The 27427-nt window shown below is 35.7% G+C and overlaps 1 protein-coding gene across 1 annotated transcript; it reads left to right on the top strand.

Annotated features, from left to right (window-relative positions):
* Positions 1-581: 581 nt before the first annotated feature.
* Positions 582-27427, top strand: LOC129241947 (uncharacterized). The gene is made up of 4 exons (XM_054878498.1): positions 582-731; positions 16065-16334; positions 16404-16680; positions 26904-27427. Exons 1-4 carry the CDS (start codon positions 582-584, stop codon positions 27425-27427), a joined length of 1221 nt encoding a protein of 406 aa, XP_054734473.1.

The following is a 27427-nucleotide window of genomic DNA, read 5'->3' as shown; positions in this document are numbered from 1 at the left end:
TACATGAAATTACACTTATACACTGCCATGTACGTATCTCTTATGTTGTGCACCTTTGTATTCCACACGAGCAATCATAGTAAGGTGAGGCTACAAGTAGTCTACCGGAAAGCTCGTGACATGCAGTAGATGCACAAACAAACATATGTACATATATATGAAGAGCTTAGCATACAATTAATCAGACACTGCTGGGCTGGCCGCAAGCTTACACTTCTGTTACTGTCTGGCTGAAAACGATCTCGCTAAACGTTAACAAAACCAGCGGGAAGAAAGTGATCGAAAAAAAACGCTAAAAAGTGTTGTCATTGGTTGCACCGATCTCATTGTTGTTGTACCTGATATTAGCTTTGTGCAGAGCAATGCTGTATCAGTGCTTGTCTTAACTTTGCACGATCTCTGTTGGTAAACAAAAGCGGAATAAATGGAAATACCCAAATATGTTTAGCTTTGCATGTATATATTTCCAACACACATGCACGTACCTACTCGTATGAATGTGTTTGTGCGCACAAGTGAATGAATTTGGTAGAAAAGTGCGAAAGAAATTCCAAAAAGAAATGTGCGCTGCGCTTGGAGAGATGGAGTTGGAGATATATACCGTCACCAATAGTCAAGAGCTGCGAAGCGTTGCGCTACCAACCTGGCTTGGTGGCTTGGTGCAGATGAGTGAACCAGTCTTCGAGTGTGACTTGACTGAAACGGAACGTGGTTTGGCATCGAGTAGTGGCGTTGGTGGCGAATACCCAGTTTTGTTTTTCTTATTTTCGTAATTTTTGAGGAAGAACTTAAATTCAACATTTACGAGCACATGCCATTGCCGTGTTGATAGAGATTTGTGAAGCGTGCGAGAAAGTCTAACGTATGCACGTTGTATGAATTCGAAGTTGGAAAATAAAGTAGAGTACGAAAATTACAAAAAAAAAAATTAAAAACAAAAAATTAAAAAAATAGCAGAAAATTGGAAAGGAAATTGGTTTAAAGTACAAATTATTCAAGATAGTGAGCAATCAAAGAGTACACTTTCACGCATTGAAAGGACTTATAAAAATGGTGAGTATATAAGGTGAACGTCATAAATCAAGAACAACGTGCAACTTCAAAAATGAAATAAAACTTTTGTTTACTTGGCGTGCAATGCACGTTTGTGTCACATTTACCCAGTTTCAAATTTACTGCTTGCATGCAACATTATTGCCAAAGTAAAAGTATAGAAATTGAATGCTCTTGGCATACAAACACAGACATGCCGGCTATTTATTTATCTGCGAGTAAGAATATGGATATTTGCCTTGCGGAAACATTCGACACAAATTTAATTGCAAAGAAGCTTTTCAATATGGATACTATTTTTTATTAAATTGGTTTTCGTTGAATTGTTTTCGTTAGGCAAGTTTTTATGCAACGATTGATTTTGATTTAGATGATGGAATTTGTGTTGAAAGATGGATTTTGTGAAAGTAGGTAAACCTCGGCTGGTTGAAACAATTTTCACGAAGTATAATGAGCACAAATATTTAATGATTGTTTTGGGCTCCGCGATAGGTAATTTTTGTATCTTGCGCCACACGCCCACTAATTTTGCCATTGTTTTTGTGCCCTATTTCAAATATTCGGCACCTAGGTTAGGATAAATGGCTGCCCTTGTGAAGGACATACTTGGACAAATAATCAAAACTCGTTCCTTGTGATACCATGCCAGGTGGAGAAACAGATGGAAAAGAACGAAACAAGTGGAAAAAGGAAGAAGGGACTTTGGATTAAAGGTTGACGACTGAAAGGATGTTTCGATAATATGAAATAAAATACAAGCTTATCCATCGAAAGCCTTAGTCACTGTGGTACTTTAACGCCATTGAAACACCACTAGTCTGACAGTTCATTCTACAGGGTTACCGATTCGGTAATTGCGTCAGGAGGCTGACGTGAGCAATAAGCTCAATCGTCAGTTACATTCGTCTGCTGTTCGGCTTGCTACATTTTATCAATATGGCAGCTGTGCTTGTATTACTGCGTTCGTCTAGCACAGTGGCCGCCAACCTTTTCAATGTGTAGAGCTATTTTCAAGATTTTAAAATAAACAGCGAGCTACTTGCACAAGCCAACATAAATTAAATAATACACAGTTATATTCGACATACAATACATGTATTTATTTTACTAATATACGTTCTATATATAATAAACTTACGACTTATAGTGCTTATACTTATGCATAACATGGACTATGAATAAGTTCGTGCGGTTTTACAACAGATGGCGTAACTTGATTATTATTCCATCGATCCACATTTCCAAACATTCATTGGAGAGCTACTGTCGTAAGGCACAAACGTCAGTATAAGTTTTTTATTTGAAGCGTAAACAACAATATTTTTACCACACTTGAAAATGTCGAATTTCGTGCCAAATAATGTGTTTTTGCGGGGAATTCTTCTTCATTATTTTAATATGAAGAAAAAAGCAGCCGAAAGTCATCGTATCTTGGTGGAAGTTTATGGTGAGCATGCTCTAGCTGAGCGAACGTGCCAGAAGTGGTTTGCACGCTTTAAAAGTGGTGATTTTGGCCGCGCCGCCAAAGTTCATGGATACCGAATTGGAGGAATTGCTCGATCAAGATCCGGCTCAAACGCAAGAAGAGGTTGCAAAAACTTTGGGAGTTGATCAATCAACCATTTCCAAACGTTTAAAAGCCATGGGAATGATCCGAAATTCAAATTTCGAAAAAAAACCGCACGAACTTATTCACGAACAACCATCCATGTTCACACCTAGCAATCGTAAAAAAATTTTTTGCAGTCATAATGGCAAATCACAAACGACTTAAAAAAACAACAAAACAGTAATACAAGGTGGCTGATGAAAGCCGCTACCAAAAAAAATTGAATAACTTTTTTTCTTTTTAAGTTATTGTTCCATTTTTGTTTTAATTTGCAGATTGATCTTTAAAATTTATTAAAATGGATAACTGGGACACGCAAACAAGAATTTGGATAGTCCGCCGCTATCACGCACTGGAGTCCATAGTTTTGGTACAGAGAGAGTACAGGCGGATGTTTGGCGGCGATCCCCGAGCAGATGGACCATAATGAGACTGGTGAATAATTTTGCTGAGCAAGGAACAGTCGCAAGAAGGCCTTATCATCGAAACCCACCAGTTTGGACGGAGGAAACGATCGCTGCTGTAGCTGCAGCTATACAAAGCAATCCAAGGGTTTCAACAAGAAGCTTATCTGCTCAACTTGGTGTCAGCCGACAGTCTTTGCAAACAATAATGCACAAAGATTTAGACTTATTTCCCTACAAAATTCAAATGGTTAACAAACTGAATGCAGCAGACTTGCCGATTCGCTTGGAATTTTGCCAGAAGATCCTGCAAATGGTGGAAGAAGACCAAAACATGTTAAACTGCCTTTTCATGTCTGATGAGACCCATTTCGATTTAAACGGCAATGTGAACAAACAAAATTGTCGAATATGGAGTACTTCTAACCCACAGATACTCCACGAGACTGAATTGCATCCTCTTCGCGTGACAGTGTGGTGTGCGGTTTCTTCACGCTGTATTGTCGGGCCTTATTTTTTTGAAGAAAATGGTCACACCGTTACGGTTACTGGAGGCCGTTATTTGAAAATGCTGAAAGAATTTTTCTATCCAGAACTACGCCGAAAGAGAATTCCTTTCAACTCTGTGTGGTTTCAACAAGATGGGGCAACGTCTCACATAGCCCAGACTGTTATGACAGAGTTGCGACGAAAATTTCCCAATAAACTGATTTCAAGAAACTCCGAATTTCGTTGGCCCCCCAGGTCGCCTGACCTTACTGCACCTGACTTTTTCTTGTGGGGTTTATGTAAACAAGAAGTTTATAAAACAAAGCCAACAAATTTGGATGAACTAAAACAATCCATTCGGGCAACAATTGCGGCTATTCCTGTCGCAACTCTCAAAGCAGCAATGAACAACTTTTTACTAAGATGCCGCACTTGTGTCAACGAGCATGGGGGGCATTTAAATTCAATTATTTTTAAAACTAGTTAAGCTACATTTAATAAAATTTAATGACCTTCAACTTGAAAAAAAAAGAAATGAATTCCATACACTAAAAAAAAAGTTATTTGAGTTTCTTAATGTAGCAAAATTCATCAGCCACCCTGTAGTACATTATTATATAAATAAAATATGGGCAGTTAAAAAGAGCATATTTAATGAGAAGGTTGACATTCTGACTCATCGATAATTTTTTTTAATATTTGCAGTATAATTTGATACAGTCATTCGAATACAGTTATCCAAATGTATATCTGTAAGCCTTTTCAAGCTACTGATGAATCCCACCAGATGTGTGATATTTAAACCTGCAATATCCGCAGGTGTAGAAAAAAAGTGAGAGCTCGGGTGTCTAAATCATTGTCCGACGAGAGACGGGCAGCTGAGAATAAAGTGTTGAGGTGAGCCCACCTCGTTCTCCAGGCAGCTTCTGTAGAAAGGACTTGAGGCAAACCTACGTCTCACCGCATGGACACCTAATGGACAGTATCCGGAGGGATACCCACCAAATTCGAGAAGTGCAGCTTTGTTAGCATTAGAAGTTCCCTCAAGCGCCTAGCTTCGTCTTAAAGTATTTGAAATAAGTGGCAATAATAGTGGATTTCTTAACCAAACGTTATCCAATAGAAATCCCTCCCAGCCTCTACGGAACTGCAACTCCTTACTACGATAGGTGTCTAGATCAGTTTAAAACCCCAAGTATCCTCTTGTAAGGTTTATACTCAGATATACATATGCAATACTGCTATATTTTGAAGCTGTTAGGGTTGTATATTAACTATCTGCAGAACTTTCTTCGTAGCCCGCCACGATTTTCTCTTCCCTGATTCTTAAATGTCACTGTTAAATTTTCCTTTAGCTCAATAAGCCTTTACCCTATATATGTATTTTGCTTTGGAACAGCTATACAATATACTGTAACGTTAAGTTCGCAAGCAAAGTTGTTCATAGTGGATAAAAACAAAAACCTATTGACAAAGTTTTTTCTACAATAAAGGTAGCCGTTCGGGTGTCAATGAAAGAACTTTAGGTACATACGTATATTTAAAGTATGGAGAGCTTCTCCCGAAAAGCATTCGATGTTGGAAGATACCATAAAATAGGTTCCTCCATAGAGGAGTTGGAATATCACCGTGTAAAAATCGGTATTCCATACTCAACAATTCTGTCCTCTTTTATAGAATACAAGATGTTGTTTACTCGTATTAAACTTTTATTAGCGATCCATGTCAGCAAGATAATCTTAGTATTATTGGCAGCTGATATTCCGATTATCCTTAATGTTCTTCATAAATACTCTGTGTCTGGTGAGTTACTTCTACTATATTCATTTCACTACCAGTGACATTTTTTTACTTAAAAACTCGCACAAAGGACGTTGCGAGACCTGATTTTTATTAAGCGGTCCGAAATGTCCTAGAAATGTATGAAAAGTACAATAGTATAGAGTTAAATGGAAATTATGGTGGAAAGAAAATAAGTACCTAAAATAATATTCTTTTATCAAGGACTTATTGAGTGTATCTCGTAGTACCATATAGATTTTGCGTTGAAAAATTTCACGCCTTTCGAGGCGACCCAATAATCGAAGAATTTTAGGCCTTTTTCATAAGAAGTGATGTGCTGACCAGCCAAGTCAAACATTAACGAATGCAATTAATATGATTCAGAAGAAGAAATGTATGCCGAATACGACGATTAGGATTCATTTATGTTGAGTGAACCTTTACAACCATATATGTGACCGGACGTTGTCGTGCTGGAAAAGAACTTGTTTTGTTCTTCTTCGCCTAGTGACATGTATTTCGTTGTTTTATATGGAGAAAAACGCAACATTGCAGGCAAAAAAATTAGCAAAAATGTACTGAAATTTTGAGCCACTTCCAATTTGGTTCGATTTTACCAAAATTTATTATACCAATTTTTTTTAAGATTCTGATGAAAATGTTTCATATTTTGATGAAAGGAAAAGAAAGATAGATTTCCTAGAAAGTTTCAAAATTTGATTTATAAATTTATGAATGACTATGTTTTCATAAAAATTCATGGATGGAATCACGGAATATATAAGGGAAAATTTTTGATGACTTCACTTCTGGTAGTAAGAGATCAGTGCCTATAAACTCATTAATTTCTCTCAGAGAACTCGAAGTTGGACCATTAAAGGCATAAATTCATTTAAGTCTGTATACATGAAACGTGGCAGTAGGTCTCTGGTTTCTAACAACAGAATTTTATTTTCTTCAATACTCGACTTAAGCGTATTAGCAGTGCTCAATAGCTATCTCTTGTGATCGTTTCACCAAGTTTTAACATCTTATTTATGCAAATGAGTTTTAATTAGCATCAACTATAATTTACAATACGGAAACAAGCCATAAATATTGACCGAATTCTTCCAAGCCATGGGTGTTTTGAATAGCTCAAGCACACGTCATCTGCAACCTAAAACAATCAAGGAATGTAGCATTTGTTACTCGTTAAAATTACAACCAACATAGACGACAGAACGATAGAAGGTGCTTTAACTATTGACTACTTTCTAGATCGTGGTTTTGAAGGCATTTCAGCAGCAGCCAATTTGGCTTTTTATCACGCTTAAAGCTCATTTAAGGCGCTGTTAACAGCTGTTAGCAGCTCGTTAATGTCATTAAAGAAATTTGCTTCGCTTTGTTGAACAAAATTTGTGGCTTCAATACAATAAGTGACTAGCCTAATCGTAGACAAAACAATAATCTGACATCGATTTCAAGTTTTGTTATTCCGGAGAGTGTTTTTGATTCATTCAGTTTTAACTATGTTAAATTTCTAACTACAGTTAAAATTGATAAAAACTAGTAAATTTACAATACATTCCGAAATGTGCAAAAATATCTTCCGCTAAAACAACAATACTAAAAAGCAATAGTGTAGAATGTATAGAAAACTATTCATTAATTATATGCAAATATACTGAAAAGAAAATTGAAAAGTCAAAGTGAAAGAAATATTTTAATGAAGTAAGAAGAATAGTATTTGCGTAAATAACAAAAACACAGAAACAACGGGAGGATCATGGGGCACTGTTCTGGTTCTGCATCAAGTTGATTACAACAAATGCCATAGTGTGAAAACAAAGGGTGATCAATTTAGAAGTATCAGATTTTAAACTGAAACAAAACCATAAAAATCACATCGATTGGGCAATCTTTTTTATTTTTGAGTATAACCATTCATGAGATTTATTTCTTAGAGATAATTCTTTTCAAATGTTGGTCGCAACTGCGCCGTAATTCGGCCATCCGTAAACACCATTTTTGAATGACTCGTTGGAGAAATTCAGTCGTTATCTTGTAAATAACTTTAGTAACATTTTTTATTTTTTTATAATTGGCACGTACACCGTTTTTTAGGTGTTTGGCCGAGCTCCTCCTCCTATTTGTGGTGTGCGTCTTGATCTTGTTCCACAAATGGAGGGACCTACAGTTTCAAGCCGACTCCGAACGGCAGATATTTTTATGAGGAGCTTTTTCATGGCAGAAATACACTCGGAAGTTTACCATTGCCTACCAAGGGGCGACCGCTATTAAAAAATGTTTTTCTTAATTTTGGTGTTTTCACCGAGATTCGAACCGACGTTCTCTCTGTGAATTCCGAATGGTAGTCGCGCACCAATCCATTCGGCTACGGCGGCCGCCTACGAGCGGTGCCTTTTATATTTCGGGATTAGAGAACAAAAACAAATTTTAATCATCGAAATTCACTTTATTGTTTTTCAAAATATTCTCCATGAAGATCTATACACTTTTGCATGCGTTTGAACCAATTGTCGAAGCACTTTTGCCACTCTGAATGAGTTACTGTAAACAACACAAATAGCGCTGGTATTTCAAAACGTTCTGAGTACGTAAAAGCCAAAAAATGTCAAACTTTGCGATACAGCTGTCAATTGCCAGATTGCAACACCAGGGTTGCCAAATCCCGAAATATAAAAGGCACATTCCTAGTAACATACTTTTAGTAACATACCTTCACAAATAAAAGTCCAAATGTGTGATACCACGCGATCTTGGTGGCCAATCCACTGGTCCGAGACGAGATATAAATTTCTCACCGAAACGACGACGCACTAAATCCATTGTTTAACGGGCTGTATGGCCTTCAGTTGGAATCAAATGTAGTGGAGATCACGAGTTTTAATATTTGGTATCAAAAAGCGTTCGCTATAGCGTTGGCTCGATGGCGTTCACCATTCACTGTCATATTGGCGCTAGTCTCGTCTTTGAAGAAATATGGGCCGATGTTACCTTCAGCCCATAGGTTCTTTTCAATGGATGTAATGGATGTTCTTGAATGGCTTTGGGTTGCTCTTCAGTCCAAATATGGCATTTCCGCTTATTGACGTAGCCATCAAGCCAAAAATGGGTCTCATAGTTGAGCACCATAAGTTGGCCTGAGCGCACGAAAAAACCGTTTCACAGAGGGTCGATACAATTTTACAATTTGTAAACCTTTTTGAGGCGTAAGTCTTTCCATAGTGAAATATCAATGAATATTAAAAAAAATTATATGTTTAGTTTAGTTTTATGTAAACAGAAACTTTGGGTTAATAATTGACTTGAGGAATCATACCGCCTTTTTATATGCATTAAAAGGGATTTCTTAATACAAGGATTCATTGTATGCTTTCGTCAGCCGAGTAAAAGTGGTTTTTATTTATGTTCTTAAGATTCCATGGGTAATGCAGAAGAGTAGCGAGTTGGCTCCAGAAACGCAAATTTAAAGCTTCTATCGAAGGAAGAGTGACTGCTGTTGAGGACAAGTGCACAGAAATTCTCTCTCTTCGTGGGGAACTGATATCTGCTTAGGCTCAGCACAGTGATCTTCAAACAAGACAGTTTCAACAAATGTAATATTAAACGGGATCGCTCCATAATCCAATGAGTGTTTGGTTGAACTTTTCGATATAGTTTTCTGTGCAGCTCACCAAAAACCTGTGGCGTTGCGTGACTCTTTCCGGCTGCGAAGTGAACAAGGCGATGGGCAATAAAGCAGCGGTAATTGCCTTATTGTTGTTAAGCCTTTCTCTGCACATGATCGCAATCAGCTATTAAAATCGATTGTTGTCTTCTGCAAATCCAAAATGAGATCGCTTGCCGTTTTAGGTAATTTTTCTTCTTTTTCGACTGTTGTTTTATCAAATTGTTTGTTATTTTCTGCCAAGATACGTCAACAATTCGAGTCTTAGCTTGATATAGCTCTTTATTACGTCAAGTCTCGATCATATTCGTAAATTTGTCTAAATTTTTTTTATTTACGACCCTAATTGGATATTTTGTGCATTAGATGTTTCGTGTCGAAATCGCCCTGCAGATAGTGTTGCTTTTATGTATTGCGATCTGAAGTCTGTAAAAGCTAATCATTTGTTGCTGATCTGGGAAATGGTTACCGGAATACCTATTGACTAATATAAGACTGTAGATGGAAAACTTGACTACCCGTTAAACTTTCAAAATTCGAAACAAATTTTACCCAAAAAGGAATGGAACACTGACTGACGCAGTCACAATACAAGAATGCAAGAAATAAAGCTACCGCCATTAAAAAAAGTTCAGAGGGAGTCATAGTTGGCACTTTTTCGGAAAAATAATGTATTGTTCTCGCTGTATTCTGGGTTTAGATTTAAGCACAACTGCTTTACGAATATGTTATAGTACCCTTTTCGACGAATAAAGCTAATAATTTATAAATCTACCATCATGTGCAGATGGCGAAGGACTTGGCATCACTTAGTGTGTCCAACTGGCGCCGGTAGACATGAGAAAGAAACAACTTAAATGATTAAAAATGTATTAACATTTTTCAACTCTTCTATTCTTTATTTCAAATTATAATCGTAAACATATCAAATAGTAATTTCAGCTTAGCAGTAGATCGATAATACATTTGATTCTTCATACTCTTCATTACTACTTAATTTTCATAATTTTGTGATATAAAGAGGCTTTTGTGACACTAAGGCTTTGTTGTGACACTAAAAATTTTAGTACCATGAGTACATAGGAGAACTATCAGTGTACCAGTGATATTTGTTTTGAACCACTTATTCACCTTCCCCTCACTTTTCGTTGACCAATTTAAGCAACTGCCCATTGACGCTTCACAGCAGCAGACAGGTGAAATGAGACGTGCCTATAAGGGGTCGAAATTAAGTGGCGCCTGCGTTGAATACAAAACAAAGAGAAAGCGTTCAAAGTCTTTATGGAGAATTTTTACAGTTTCTTTCATTTGCACTTCTAACCAAAAATGTACAAATTTTATTGTATTTTTTGTATTTTTGGGAACTTTTGCAATGAATAGTTAGTGTGTGCTATAAATTTGCACAAACACAATTGGTTATTTTCTTAGCTGCAAGTAAGAAGCTTGTGACAAACAGCAATTAAATTAAATAAATACTTTTGCCAAACAAATAACTGCTCGTTTGTGCCTAAACAAATGACCAGCAGCCATTGGAGCGGCAATTAAGCAAGCGAAATGAATGGGAATACTCTTGCAGCCATCGGAATGAGATATTACCACTGACATACTTCTATCAAATTAATTTCACATTGTAAGTAAAAAAGAAAAGCTATAACAAACGAAATGAAACTAAAATTTGTATTTTTGCTACTTTGCAATTGACTTTCTGTTGGCCTTATCTGAATAACCAAGGAGTTGACACGGAAACAACTCTTTACACAAAATTGCGATTATTTTTTCTTGTTTGCTTGCGGTTTTGTCTATTTTCGACGATTACTAAAGTTAGTGCAAATTTACAGCCACTTTGTATTATTATATAAGTCAGCGCTCTTTTCATTTGCTGTGTCGATTGTTGCGCTGTTTCACTTTCTTTCAATCTGATATATACACATATATATGTACGTGTGTCGAGCATATGCAAATACATGCAAATATTCGTAAATACTCACACTTAATTTTCATAACAAATATCGCAACAATTTCTTTCTTTTTGGATCCAATTTCGTTGGAATTTCTCCTCAATTGAAAGTCCGTATTTGAGCAAGGAAATGCCATATTTAGAGTAGTCAGTGAACCAAATATTCAGAGATGTTTGTTTTACTTATTCCAATTTGTTTCGTTTTGTAACATCTGTGACTGCACCTTATTTCACGCCTTCGAAATTGCGCAAAAGGTTTGCATAATTATTTCATTCTCTAGTGGACACCCAAATATATTATCTGAGTCATCTTCCGTATTGAGCTGCTTCACTTTCTTAACTCTTGAATATTTTTATACGCACCCATGTAGAAAGGCGTTAATCAGATACCTAATTGATTTCACTATCATTTTAGTTGTATACCGAGACGCAATTTCGCATTTTCGCATATAAAGCAATTTCATAGTATACGAATGTATTATATGGCTAAGACTCCGTCAGAAAATATGAGATTTGCAAGTGGTCTTTCGATTTCTTTGAAACTTTGGGAAATATTAGTTCTAGGTAAGATACATTCGAGCCTAAAAGGATTTTGAAAAATTTTCAAAATTGAGTCATCTACGCCATGTTGAAAATCGGGACCGTGTTTTTTTCAAAAATCAATATTTCTTGAACCGTTGGATGGATTTCAATGCAATTTACAAACAATATAGAAACAAATAAGTAGTTTAAATTAGTATTATGTTAAAAAAAAATTTTCGAAATTTTGACCAAAAAAAAGTAAAAAAAATTTTTTGAATCAATTTTTAGTTGATTTGGCCAGTTTTTTAGATTTTCTGTTATACACGTAACGATTCCTTATGATTTAACCTTTATTTTGAAAAAAAAAATTTTATGGTGTCTATAATAGTTCTCGAGATATTGCGATTTTAGTGGAAGCGCGCACCGTGAAGTTCGCGGTTACGCAGCGCGGGAGTAGAAAAACGCGCACAGACCTGCAGGAGTCTGCTCCAGTCACTTCATACAGATGCATAGAAAGTGTTTACAAACTCGCACTGGAAATTATATGGGACTTTCTGGCTTTGTTATCGTTTCGCGCACAAGCAACAATGCGTGAGCAGGGGTGTTTTCGTGATACAAGAGCCAATTTTGGGTCTTCCACAAATCCGGGCGTTTCTGGCGGATTGCTTGGCGCAAATTGCGCATAACTTGCAAGTAATATTCCTTATTGACCGTTTTACCCTGTGGCAAGAGCTCATGATGCACAACGCCCCTGCAATCGAAGAAACCTTTAAGAAAAACTTTTACATTCGACCGAACTTGGCGCGCTTTTTTCGGTCTTGGTTCGTGCGGCAGTTTCCATTAAGATGATTAGGTTTTCGTTTCCCCGTAATAACCATAAATCTACTATTCGTCACCAGTAATGACCCTCTGCAGCAAATTTAGGTCGACGCGGACAGAGTTCAATATCTCATTAGCAATGATCATGCGATTCTGCTTTTGGTCGAAATTGAGCAGTTTTGGTAGGAATTTTGCGGCGACCCAAATCATTAAAAAAGATCGAATAGCACACTAGGTCCTCAGCAACTTCTCTAACTGTGATTCGACGATTGGCCAATACCATTTTCTTCACTGTATCAAATTTTTCGTCTGTTGTTCAAGTGCTTGGGCGTCCGGCGTGCTTTTCGTCGTTCACATCTTCTCGCCCTTCTGAGAATATTTTGTACCAGCGATAAACGTAGCTTTAGTTCAAAGGAGCTTCTCCGTATGACACAGTCAACATACGGAATGCATCCTCGTACTTAATTTAATTTTTCACACAAAATTTGATTCAGGTTCTTTGATCCACCTTTTTGAATAGGTAAAAATCGAAGACGAGCCGAAACACGTGCAAGCAAAGCAGCTGTCAACAATTAACTGAACATTCAAAATGGCCGAACTCGTCGGCATGAGTGAGAGACATGAGTACCAACATATCGCTACAAAAAAATTGAAATTCGAATATACGTAACCTGCGAAAATTCAAAATTCGCGATATTTTTGCATACATCTCGTAGACCACATTCGAGGTCACAGTGCATTGTGTTCCAGTTATAATCGTTAAAATAATGGCCATTCACTAAACTACTTCTTATGTCATTATGATTTGAGTACGAGTTTGCCCGTGTGCTCGGTAGTGACATGCTTTTCTTTTATATAAGGCGATAATTCCACTTTAATTGTTACGTATGGTCGAAAATAATTTTTTTAAAGAATTTTTCTTTGACAAAAGAATTCAATTTATGAATGTAAAATGTAATATATAGAACGTAGCTATTACTGCGACTTCCGATTTTGTTTTCAACTTTTTGTTGGTTTCTAAATAATGAGCTGTGCTCCGGAAAATAGTTTCATTTCATTTATTTATTTAAATCTATGGTTACAGAACCTTACAGATTAGAGTTATAAAATTGAGATAATACTTACAGACAAGACTTAAATGCTTACAATACTCATTCTAAAAATATGACTTACAGATTAGAAGGTGCGCAGTTTTTCTTAAAACTGATATATACATATGTAAATAACCTCTCCCATGAAAACGTAATAAAACTAACGGAGCAGGGCATCAATGAAAGATTTAAAAGCAGACCTCGGATATGAACAATTAATATTTATTTTTTAAGTATTTGTTATACTCTATTTATAGGTGCATAGTAAAGTTTGTGAGCTATTAGCACATGGAGATAAGAAGTTCAGAACAGTCAATGGAACCACTGATTACGTCATAAACAAACATAAGAACTTGGTTTATTGTCTGCTTTCAAGCGACTCTAAACTAATTAACCTACAAAGTGTATATAAAAGGGAAAATATTCTTTAAATTTTATCGGTTGTACTGCAAAGCGAGCGAACTTAGTCTGCACCATTTCTATTCTAGAAGCATGGAATAGATTTGATTCCATACAATAGAGGCATACTCGAGATCTGAATGAACTAAAGAGTTGTAGAGAGTCGTACTGGTATACGTATCTTTACAATCCTTTAAGTGCAAAAATGCTAGATTACTGTAAACATTGGGTGGGACTTAACGTATATGGTTTTTGAACGTAGAACGTTTATCGAAGATCAACATAATCATTTAAAGAACGAATCGGTGATGAAAGACAGTGTGCCACGATTTCCCGCCCCCACTAGATCTAGAAATAGACATATGGAAACATTTGCTAATAATCTAATATACTCCAATCGGCAAGATTACTTAAGTCCTATTGCATGAGATGAATCCGGGAAAACTTCAAATTAACTGCATAAAGTAGAAAATTTGGGTTTTCAAATGGTTTAAAAGGCTTATATAATTTTGACAATTTAAAACCAAAAAATAATAAATATTCCACTGATGTAAGTCTCCATACATGTACTTGTACAACAATCGAAAGAAAAAACGATATATTATTTTTGATTCTAATTTCGGTAAAATATGTTTCCTTTAATCAGTGGCCACTATAGCTAAATGGGTCGATGCGTGACTACCAAGCAAAAGTGCCCAGGTACAATACACAAAATGATAGAAAAAAACACATTTTTTCTAATAGCGTTCGCTCTTCGTAAAGAATGGTAAACCTACAAATGATTTCTTGTATGAAAACATTCTGCCGTTTGGACTCGGCATAGAACTGTAGGCCCCCCAATTTGTGTGAAAAGATAATCCGATTTGATCGGCATTTAGTCGTCGTAGTAGTCATATAATGCCCCAGGAGCTAATGATCGACCATAAAACAGTTTCAGCCATTTACTAAAAATAAAAATAAAAAAGGAAATATTTTTTGGACTTGTTTTCACTTAGTATTTTAACTGGCGTTGGTTAGCACATGAAAGAAACAAATGGTGTGTTTGTTGAACTCGGCCAAAATCGCTTAGGCATTTACCGCGCCAATCAAGCAGAAGAAGAAGATAGTAGATATATGGGCATTTTTGTATTTTTTTAATGGCATTGCAGTGAATTGCCGCCTTTATAAAAGTTAATAATTGCAAAAGTTCATGAAAGTCATTTGATGCCACCAAATACATTTGCATTATAAGGTACTTTAGAGGGTCAAGAAAATACTTTATGTAAGATCAATCGAAACACAACAAGCAGAAGTGGATGCTAGTGTATTTATACCTGTGTGCATACATAGACGTACATAATTTTGTGAAGTGAATATACAAAAGTTGAATTTATTGCATTTTCAAAAATTAATGGTGTCATGTGCACTTCTTAGCATACGATGAGGGAAATAATATTATATAAGTATTTTGCGCCCTTATTTCAGGAATAGAAAACAAATTTCTGTAGGTCTGCCAAAAGCAATTTAAAAAATAATTCACTTCGCACTTAGACTCCTTCTAAAGAACAATATAAAGTCATTTGTAATTCGTAACCTCTGTGAAACATCGAGGAAGGTATCCGCAATTACCCCCTAAGGTTCTCAAACACAATATTTGATAAATAAAATGCTCGTAAGTAAGTAATATTGGAGCATGTTTTTTGATTGGAGAGAAAACGGGGTTACAAATTGTTACGTTTTCTTAAATTTTATTACAATATTGGAAAACGACATTATTACTCATTTTACGACTTGTAAGCCCCCAAAATCGTGGACTCTTTTTCAAGTTATTATGTAAATACAAACAAACGAATAAACGTTTAATTAAATGATTTAACTGACCAGTCATTTCGCCGCCATATGACATAATTTATGACTTTACGTGCCAGTAAGAAATGAGAAAAATTAAACGATACTGGAATAAACATAAACATAAAAATTTAACATGCAAACATACATGCGTGCATATGTATATAAATGTTACCATAGCCATTAGACATGTACAATTATGTTTTTTGAACTCACAGTTCGCCATGTGCACGTAAAATAGCCAGTTGTGCGAAAGTACTCAGATTAATTACGCGACAGCGAGTAACAGTAACAAGTTTGTTGCTTAAGTCTTTTGTTTTGTTGAGAATTTGCTACATGACTGTTTAGGCTAAAGAAACGGAACTTATTTTGTTTACAATTATTAAATTTTTAACAGTTTTACACTTTTTTATAAATTGTTCGCCTTTTTTATTTTCAGTGTCCCTTAGATTTTCCGAAGAGTGTCCCATTAGTGCTGCTGCTAACTGCATTTGTGCTCTGCTTACACGGCCAAGCGGATGCCGCTAAAATAACAACAACAAAGGCAGCCAACACAAGCATGAGTCACACAAATTCGAGTAATGCGGAACCAATTAGTGCTACTGAGAAGCCAACAGTGCCATCAACAGTTGCTGTATTGCCAGCTGGTGCAATAACTGAGGCAAAATCAGCACATGAAAGGGACACAGAAGTCGATAGCAGTGATAATGTAGATAATAAGGATACAACAGCTACAAAGGACACTGAGGATGATGACGATGACGATGACGATGATGATGACGATGACGATGATGATGACAACGACGATGATGCAGATGAGCAGGTGGATGCTTCTAAGCCTTCGAAAAGTGCAACAGCGTTAACGCCAGCTGAGAAAGATGACGACACAACCTCAACGTTCAGCGTTTGGGGAATGGTGCGAAATGTATGGAATTGGATAAAAGACGATTTGAGTGAAAGCCTCTTTGGTGATGAGAATGCTGAGGCAGCAGCTGCGACAAAAGCATTGGTACGGCAAGTGCGCGATGTCTCCGATGCAGCAAAGGCGGCAGTAGGTGAGTGCGCAATTAAGTGAACAAGTAAAAGTGGTAAGCAAAGAAGCTTAAAATGTGAGAAGAAAATGCTTTCGAGTTGACGTGTGCTGTTAGCATGCATTTACATTCCAAAACACTTTGCCTTCCTTTGCTTTTGTAATTGGGATGGTCTAAATAACAACGCAAGCAGCCAACTAATTATTTGCGGCGGTTTCGGTTTTAGGCGTCATAAGTAGTTTGCGGTGCATTTGAGAAAAGCGTTTGAGCGTTCGTCGCATGTATGTATGTGCGTGAGCCTTTAGTGTTTGCTTCCGGTACTAATATGTTAGGTATTCAAATGGAATAATGTTGTCACTCACATACTACGCTCAAGTGACCAATCTCGGTTGCGTTTTTGAGTTTAAGCTGATGACAAACAAAGTATGTAATGTAAATAAACATAAACATTTCGTTTGGACCTTCAATTAAATGATTTAACTGATTGCATAAAAACAAACACCATCCGCTGACGTAACCACAAGCAGTGGCTACTTTTCTATTCCATATTCACTTTCATTCATTTCGGCGGTTATTCACACACTTCTTACACATTTTCCGAGTGCAAGTGTTTTCAGTCACCTAATGGAAGTTGTTTGCTGCACAATTCAAATAAACCCATATACTTGTTGGTTGATTTTTTAACTGTTTATCTGTCATGAAATGTATGTATTTGATGCACATTTACACTTATCAGTGTATGCATCTCGTGCCGCTGTTAATGCTGTTTTTTTACTTACTTTTTAAGGTTTGTGTGAAAAATTAAATTTTTCTTTAAAAGTGAAAACTTCTGTATTTAATTATGCAGCTTAGTTTTTCTTATTACAGTTAAATGAACTTAGTTAAAAAATATATTGTCAAGTGTATTTTAATGAAGACAAACTGATTTGTTTTATTCCCTTTTCACAAACTGGAAAATCCCTGAAGTGGTTGAAGAGTTAAATTGAAACGGTTCCATGTGAAGTGAACCAAGTATTTTGAACATGGTCTTAAATACTTGGCTCACTGGATATAGCTTCAATTTAACTCTCTTAAATTGGATATAGAAAAAACCTATAGACTTGGATAAGGATATATGAAACTGATCCGATGAACAACACAAAATATTTTATTACACTTCAGTGCTCAAAAATGTTTTCTTAATGTCCAAAATTCCATAAGCTTTAAAAATGTTACAGTGACTGACAGTAGTATTTTGTATAGTATATAAAAATTTCATTTTTTTTTGGATATTAAGTAGACGAATTGACTTATTCAAATGCGTATTCCAATTGTTGTACAATTCATAAAGAAATCAGATAGCCATGTGCCAAGTAGCAAATTTTTAATAGACCATATTTACTACCTGGTAAATAAAACAAGAAAACATGAGTGTAACTGACATTCTGTAGTACTTTGTGGCACAGGACATGGCACCGAATATTATAATGGGTAATGAATTAACTAAAGCTGAACAAAAGTTATTGTATATTTTCACAACGAAGGGAAATTTACAATTTATATATATTACAAGTATAGTTGATTTCACTAAATGGTAGAAATCGTAATAAAACCATGTGAAGAATGCAGTAATATAGAAAATATTAGACGTGGTTATCGACCAAAGTGTTGATAGTCCCAGAAGAACTCCAAATATTAAGAGAAAATCGCGAAAACCTCTTTATTTCAGCCACAAAAACTAATGAAAAATTAAAAAACCTGCACTTCACCCACAAGTAACAGATAAGGCAGCATATAGAGTACTCTTCTTCTTGATTGCCGCGATAACCGCTTAAGCATATTTTGGGCTTAACAAAGCACACCAGTTGTTTCTTTCTCATGCTAACCGGCGCCAGTTGGATACACCAATTGGAGCCAAGCCCTTCTCCACCTGATCGTTCTATCTTCCTTCATCTTCCTTTGCTACCTTGAGTCCTCAGGAGTAAGTAAATACGCGGAGGCTTAGCATAATTTCAAATTCGGTTATCAAAATATAAATAAAGAAACCCGACTTTCAATTGCCGATATTTTATAATTTTGAGTTTTGGAAAACCGAAAGCAAATGTAACGTTTTCGGATTGGATGATCGCCGAACGTTATGGCGTAAGACAAGCACGAAGCTGCAAGCCTTTAAATTCACTGCTAAGCACGGCGGAGGTTCCGCCATGATTTGGGGTTATTTGTCAGCTCAGTGAGTCGGAAGCCTTGTTTGTATAGATGGCACGATAGATAAGCATCTTTGTTTGTTCATTCTCAAGGAAAATTTACATTCCAGTGCCGAAAAAATGAGTATGTCGAGGAAGGAGTTTTTATTTCAGTGCGATAACGACGCCAAACATGCAGTTTTAACATACAGTAAAATTATTCATACTTTTCAACACAAAGCATTTGCAAGCACCTCCTCAAAGTACTCACATAAACCCTGTAGAACAACTTTTAACCTATCCCGATGTTAAAGTGAGAGAAAATGTGACCTAATGTTGTATTGTTTAAGCAATGGGGGAAAATATTTACCACAATTCATCGAAAGCTGATAGAACCTTTGCCAATATGCATAAAGGCCTTTTTCAAAAATAATGTATGAAATAATGATGAAGCAAATAGCAGAGCCACACCACTACCAGTAAAATTCAGAGTAATATTCAGAGTTTTTACGTATTGTTAGGTTTATATGGAAAGTAATAATTATTCTCCAGTTTTGCTGAATTATTTATATAGTAGTTACCTTTGATTCTAATAACTGCTGAAATAATTTATAAATAAATCTAAAAATTACAACAATTTATTTAACTGCCCAAGAAATGAGCCTCACCTTTAACCACTAAAATTGGATGAAACAATCTGCGAGAATATCTTACTGAGCACTGATTTTGGAAGGAAAAGCTTCATTTTAATAATAAAGTTTGCACGAAAGTTTTCGTACTATAATAATAATACAATATATGAAACAATTCTGTATAAAAAGTCCGAAATTAACTATGAGTTTCTCTTTTTATTGGAACAAAAGGAAAAAAAACATATTTCAAGTTCTACTAATAATTTTTGTTAAACTAAACAAAATAAGTAAGAAATAATTGGTTTTCTAGTAAAATAACATAACAGCACAACAGTTGGCATTCTGTATATAGAAAGTAAAATAAATACAACTTTTAATAATTTTTGTGGAAAAATCGCATTACAATTAAACTGTTGACTTTGACATTAATGATCATAGGAATTTATTTATAATTATATTACTATTCAGTATTTCGAAGCCGAAGGGCAGTTGCTCATTCTTCTTTCTGTCTACATATATCTGCCGGTATATAAAAAACGTATGAAAGTGCAAAAGTGCGCCCAGACATACAAAGGTGGGCACAAAAGACTTCTTCACAAACGCCACCTTTTGTCAATTTAAAGTGCAAGTGAACTGAAGGCTTCCCTTCATTGTTTTTTAAGCAGTACATATCAACAAGTGAAGTCAAGACTTCTCTTATCGTCAATGTTAAGTGAATTTGTAACTTTCTTTTTAATTCACACTTTGGCGGATGTGTAATATAAAAGTGTTAATATTATCTGCGTAGCACTGAAGATCCACTTACATTCACACATACATGCATTTATGTTTATGCAACTATGCCATATGTTTATACACTGGGTTAAATAGCAATAGCGCATTCAAAAAACGCCAACGAAAAAATTAGTCAAAAATCAACAAATTGAACTACTTGAAACTTCCATAAAATTCAATGGGTCACAAAGCTATAGACTCGAATTTTTTTCATTTCGAATTAAAAGGTAAGACATTTTGGTAAACATTTTTTCAATTATTTTAAATTTGCACAAAGTTTCAAACTTCGATTTAAATGGTTTTTGAAGAAGAATGACCAACAAAAATTCTTAAAATTAAATAAGAAAAAATAAATTGTCAAAACAAGTCCTAGTGCTACAGGTATATAATTTATTTATACCAAATATGCGAGTGCATGTAGGACAAGCATGTTTTAGTAGAATTAAAATTTGTCCGCCTGTTAATTTTTGGAATCAAAGAAACTTATAGACCATGAGTGTTATAGTTTCAGCATCAGTGATATTAACCGAAAATTATTTCCATTTTGTTTCGTTTCATTTATTAAGTCTACTCTTTCAAAACCTTGCAAACTAGGGGTTCAAAATGGCTTAAAAATAATATTTAAACATAAGATTTAAAAGTAATTTGGCTTAACTTAGATAAAAATGGCGATTTGTTAGCAATTTAGATTCGAATAAGTAGGTTGCTTGCCATCTTCAATGTGGCATACTGGCTCATTGAAAAAAAGTGGCGGGGTAGCAGTATTGGAATTTGTAGTAACAGTCAAGCTGCACTGAAAGCCCTTGCTAACCCATGCTGCTCTTCGAAGTTAGTCGGTGAAAGTAAGATAAAAGTGAACAGTGTTGCAAAACACAACTCAGTTAGTCTTATTTGGCTGCCTGGATATTGTGGTATTACAAGGAACGAGTTAGCTGATAAATTGGCTAATGAAGACTTTGCAAGTATGCCATTAGGCCCTGAACCTTTTCGAGGTGTCGATTCTGCATCTACCACAGAGGTCGTTGGTCTGGGTTGAACTCGTGCAGAGTAGTCAAGTGCTTTGTGAAAGAACCAAACAGGAAAATAGCGACCTTTCTCCTAAAACTCAGCAGAAAGGACCTGAGTGTACTGGTGGGTGTAATCACAGGGCACAATGTCTGAGGTCAGCGTATGGCTGCCATGGGGGTCGTAGGCAGCCCGATATGCCTATCCTGTCTTGAGAATGACGACTTTGCATAGCAGAGAATCCGACTTAGGATATTGGGTTGCTATATATTGAGTATGGATAAAGTTCATACTCTTCTTTTTCCGGATCTCTTAAGATTCATCAATGAATCCAAGAGATTTGTGGAAGAGTGACTTCAAACTAATTTATCCGTCTTACTACCCACTATATCTATTCTTTCTACTGAATTCTTTCCGGGTGTAGTACAATGGTCTCCTGATTGAGTGCTTGGACTTGTCCAATCCCCCACAAATCTAATCTAACTTAAATTAGGTTGCTAGCGATAGGCGCGCTTGGTGATTGATGAAAACTGCCTACACCTCTCTTGGTATCCTCCATATCTGCCGAGCGTTCCCCTATCCGCCATCTGGGCCGCGAGCGATGTGAGACCGGCAACAGTACACAGTAGTGTGGACACCGTGCGTTCCACTATTCGATAAAAATAGAAATCTAGGAATGGTCAAATTTAGATCGAGATTATTAAAAGTTCCATTAATTTCACTAAGAGACCTGATAATAATCATATAATTTAAATGGTTTGATTTAAAAATATGAATATGCAAGGGAAAGTGAAATCGCTAAACCTTTGAAAAATACTGAAACTTATTCGTTTCAGTAGATTTGGATAATCACTGATGGCATAGACAACATCATATATAATAATATTTCTTTCCTTTAAAAATGAAACATCAGGTTAATTTTTCAAAATTAACCTTTTATGGGAGATGCACGTGTTTATTGTCCGATTTCACCCACATAAACTTACTTTGTGTCTTTATTGAGTTTCGCATACATATCTAAACTTTTTCTCGAGTTTAGCTTGTAAGATTAGATGAACGGACGGACGGAAATTTGGTTATTACATACAAAACGCCCCCATGGTTCTTCCGGATATTAGTAATATTTTTGTCAGTTCTAAATGAGCTGGGAAGTAGCACATGGACAAAGTGTATCGAGTTTTATTACATTTTGGAAATTTTGTTAATATATGACAAATATATCACGGCCGTTGTAGTCGAATGGTTTGGTGCATGTCAACCATTTGGTAGTGACCGGGTTCGAGTCTCCATGCACGAAACATCGGATGATAAAAAGTTTTTTCTTATGGTGTTGCCCAGCGACAGAAATGACAAATCACGGAGTATATTTTCGCCGTGGAAAAACTCCTCATAAAAAACCATCTGATCTTCGAAGGCGGCATACATTAGTAGGCCTCTCCATCAAGGCGCCCCACAAATAGGAGGAAACTCAGTCAAACACTCAACAAAAGGTGTAAGCGCCAATTAATATTATTATACCACGATTTTTCTCTTTGCAATCAGATGATATGATTATCGGTGTGATTACTGACCGATTTTTCCAATTTTCAACACCAAACTACCCTAGATAAGAAAAGAAATATGTGTGCGAAGTTTCATTTAAATTTACACATTTTTTGCTCGACGAACGGACGGATGGGGAATCGCCTCCTCTTATCATTCTAAAAATTTTAGTGTACTTATGTCCATATCTATCTCGATTCCTTTAAATTTTTCCACACAACCGTTATATGCACCCAATTTTCAATATACAAAAATTTTTTTGCGTGCTAAACTCGGGTATAGAAATGTACAGGCATATCCAACTTACGACTTGCATCGTACTTTCATTTCTAGAGGTTCATTTTCAGTTATCGATTTCATTTTTATTATCACACGGGTCAGTTGTTATTATTACATTTATTATATTTGTATGTAAAATTTTCTATGGTCATGAAATATTAAAATAATAGAAAAAGTTTTTATAACAGCAATCAATCACCTCACGGCAGGCTATGACAAACCTCTGAGTGCAATGTGGTGAAGAAATGTTTATTAAGAGAAACAAAATTGATTTTGTTTGTTTTGCGAAAATCTCCAGCGACCGATTATGTTCAGCTCTGATTCATCCGATTTTGTACGCAGCAATTACTAGCTTTCGCATGGATGCAAAAATATTCAAAGCTTAATTTTATCTGGTTTACTGTATATGCTCAAAGAAGATGCACAAAGTGCTGAAAGTGAATTAGCAAACATTTTTGCTTTTATTACAGACGCCTATCGAAGAAGTTTTATAGTAAAAATTAATAAAATGGAAAGCCAATTGCAAGTACATACACATACACACATACCACAGTTATATGGTGATGAAGTATAGTTGATTACTTTTGATGAATTAATAAATGTATATACTTTGTCTTTAAATATTATTTAATAGTAGGTTACTTTAGCACTTTGCTTTGATTTGGTCTTATGCATTCACGGTTTCATCCATTTTCTGACATACAACGAATTCGCGAAATGTATTTTATATGGAGAAAATGCATAAGTCCGCCAGCAAAAAAAACGAAACTCAATGCAAGTTTTTAATACTTCAAACTTGTACAAAAATGCAATAGGCTATAAAACTGCATACTTGAAATTTTCTAAAAAATAGAATTAGAGAGATTTAAAATTTTGATGAAAATTTATTGAATTTTTTGAAACTTTGTACATACTTTGAAACTTTAAGTTATATGAAACTAATATATATGTATATATTTTCATAAAAACAATAAAAAAAGATAATCTAATAGTAAAATTTTTGCAATACGTTGCACTGCTATTATTGTGAACACAAGTGTACATCAAGGAAATGGTGCACAAAATTTATTTCAACAATATATATCAAACCGCTAATATAAAGGATTTTCCAATAACAGGTGTTATTGGTGAATGGATTGCGCTACCGAGAGATGATTACGGATTTTTTATGGTCGGAATTGGATGGTATTGATCTGGACAACGTTTATTTTCAACAAGACGGCGATGCGTGCCACACAAGCAACGAAATCATTGATCTTTTACGGGAAAAGTTTCCGGACGATGTTATCTCTCGAAGAGGTGATCAGAATTGGCCACCGATATCTTGTAATTTAACACCTTGTGACTTTTTTCTTTGGGGCCACGTGAAAGAGAAAGTCTACGGCAACAGTCCATGGTCGATGCAAGACCTTAAAGATGGCATTCGTGAGGCTATGGAGAACATAGGGCAGCCACTTTGCAGTTCGGTTATGGAAAATTTCATGAAAAGGATTTTGTCCTGTAAGCGTGGTCGTGGTGGCCATTTGCCTGATATTATTTTCCACTATTAACGGCATGCCTTCCTCTTTATAATGAAATAAACATCTGATCATTTATTTTAAAAAAATATAATTTTTCTTTGAATATCAAAATAAGACGTCTCATTGGAAAACCATTTAGTATTCTTCTTCAATTTTAAGCATTTCTAGAAGTTCAAATATTCAAATACTCTTCGAACACCTACTCATCGCTAGTTAGATTTCCTATTCTGCCTCAGAAAAATACATAATCCAGACAATACACGTGCATGTTGGCGCAAAATTAATTATCCAGTTTTCTTTTTGAACACATTTTTTATAAAATAAAGCGAACAAATTGGAGTAATGCCTGTTTCATTACCTATCTGTTTGTATGCTGGAGCTGTCTAGTTCGCAAATGACAAATGACGTCAAATGATTGGCGAATGTTGCCATTTGCAAAAATTATAAATCTTCCACTAGGATGATTAATTTTGCACATAGATTTTATGGAGACTTATCGTGTACTCGTTCTTTATTTTAATCCTTTAAGTTGAATCTCATTCCTGGAATTCGTTTATGTATAGTATATATGTATAAGCGTATTTCTCGTGGTCCCTGTGAGAAACAAAGGGCTTCAATAAACAAGTTAAAGTTGGGTTTATTCAAGGCAAAATATTTTATTTGTCTCCATGAACGGTCTACTTGTAGTATTTTTGCTCCAACTGATCACCACCACGTGTTAGATGGTCTCCTGCGACTCCTGCTTTTGCCATATCCCCATGAAGCTTGCGAAGTGTATGCCCAATACATTCCCAATTTCATTACCGAATTTCTATATGAACCAGAACTTGGTTCGCCTTACTCTAGAGACCAGTGTTGGAAATGGTGTTAAGCTAGAAAAAGCACACAACGTTGCGGAGATAGCCATGGATGAGTGCTTGCAGACTTTGTATCTTGCACATTATCGTGTTCCATATCACGCATCAATACAGAACGACAGACTTCACGATTGACTCAAATATCCTCTACTTCTTCAAACTTTGTCTAACACACCTTTCGCTATTCGGTTGTATGCTATAGGTATGTATGTCAGCTGCTGACCCGAAGTTCTATTGATGATGCTTCCAAGATAACAGAATTCGTCCATTTCTTCGATGTTAATGGCGTCTATCTGAAAGATTCACGGTTCAGTGGCGTTTATGAGCATCATCTTTGTTTTTGCAATGTTAATCCTCAAGGCTGCTTTCGACTTCGTGTAGCTCAAATTTATTATCGTCTTGATTTTCGAATACTGACTTTCCTACTAATTGAATGATAAATGGATTCTATTTCCATTTTATCATCAATGTTTATGGAAGAGAAAGTTGCTCACCGAGATCATCGGCGAATAGCGGTATTTGAAGTTTTGCAACATAGCACCCCATTCATGAAAATTACCAAATGTAAACGAAATTTTACACTTTTTGTGGAATATTGCGACAATATTCTGGCAATCATGTCGACTTAACCCTTGGCGTTCTTATAAAATATAATTATTACCAGTTTTGCTTTTGTTGTGACTCCGAAATAGTTGCGTCTCAACAGCAATAGCTCCGCTCATGAGGAACATATAGATTAGTGTTTCTCTTTAGCTTATGACTGCTTCAATTAATTCCATACGTACGTATTATATTTTTTTCATGTACAGCAGATATTTTCCAACTCGCCAGCTCCCTAAATATATAAGTAATTTTTATAACTTTAAAGAAAAAAGTTATAGCAAGGAACTTGCTAATAATTTAATATTATTATAAACATTCATATAAGAATATGTACCACTTTAAATAATGTCATGTGATAATTTAAACACATCATATGATATATAATCATATCACATAAAAATGAACAATTATGATGTATATTAGTTGTACAACAATTAACTTGACATTAACGAAGGATCTCGGGTGAAGTCAAGTCTTATGATTATCTCAGCACATCATGTGACACCATATAACATCACGTGATACCAATTACCATCAAATCATATTTAATTACAAGGCATCAAATTGTTTTGAAATCATATATCTAGTTGAACAACCAACCAGTAATCACATGGCGCAACATCAGATCGGTAGAAATGCTGCTGTATTAAAATCCTTAAGATTGTATAACGCAATATGATATCTAGACATCCTAAAACCACAAATTTGTTTGAAGTGAACGATACGTAAATATCTAAAGGTATATTTGGTTTTTTGTTTTTCCCATGAAAAAGCCTAGATTTTTAAATTTGTAAAATTTCTTGTTTTAAAAATTTCTATTTCTGCATCATGCATTTACAAACAAATACATTGATAATCTTTTTTTCTTTTCAGAGAGTCGTACTTTTGGAAAAATTCGGCGCCTACAAATGGCTCTTATTCCATTAATTTTCAAATTTGGTGTACTCACCGCCATGGTTGCTTTCCTCATAATGCTCGGCATGAAAACACTATTTCTGGTCAAATTGCTTGTACTGATGAATGCTGCTGCCATACTTGCGAAATTCATCACGTTGAAATCAAACTTTGTAAGTCATGAACACTCCGCACCCACATGGAACTATCAGTCTTGGACGCCACATGCATCAGGTGGGTGGGCTGCCTCAGCGCCAGCGGCTACATATTCACATGCGCAGGAACATCAGCCAACAAAAGAAATACACTTGCACATACATGGTGGACAAGTACAGGGTTATGGTGCTGGTGGGCAAGGTAGTGTGAGTGGTGGACATGGCTGGGAGAGTCGCAGTGATCCTTATGGTACATATGCACCTACGCACGAGAGTGAAGCAGATAACGAACTTAACAATAGGGGTCCCATGTTACCATCCAGATATCCCACAAATCAGCTCTACTAG

The sequence above is a fragment of the Anastrepha obliqua genome, chromosome 3 (assembly GCF_027943255.1).
Source record: "Anastrepha obliqua isolate idAnaObli1 chromosome 3, idAnaObli1_1.0, whole genome shotgun sequence".
Lineage (NCBI taxonomy): Eukaryota > Metazoa > Arthropoda > Insecta > Diptera > Tephritidae > Anastrepha > Anastrepha obliqua.
The sequence above is the reverse complement of the archived record's forward strand: the minus strand, read 5'-3'. Positions and strand labels throughout refer to the sequence as shown.

Coding starts and splice junctions, on each gene's coding strand:
- LOC129241947 (XM_054878498.1), top strand. CDS start 582: ATGGAGTTGGAGATATATACCGTCACCAATAGTCAAGAGCTGCGAAGC. Junction 732..16,064: donor GTTTGGCATCGAGTAGTGGC/GTTGGTGGCGAA, acceptor TTTTATTTTCAG/TGTCCCTTAGATTTTCCGAA. Junction 16,681..26,903: donor TGCAGCAAAGGCGGCAGTAG/GTGAGTGCGCAA, acceptor TTTTCTTTTCAG/AGAGTCGTACTTTTGGAAAA.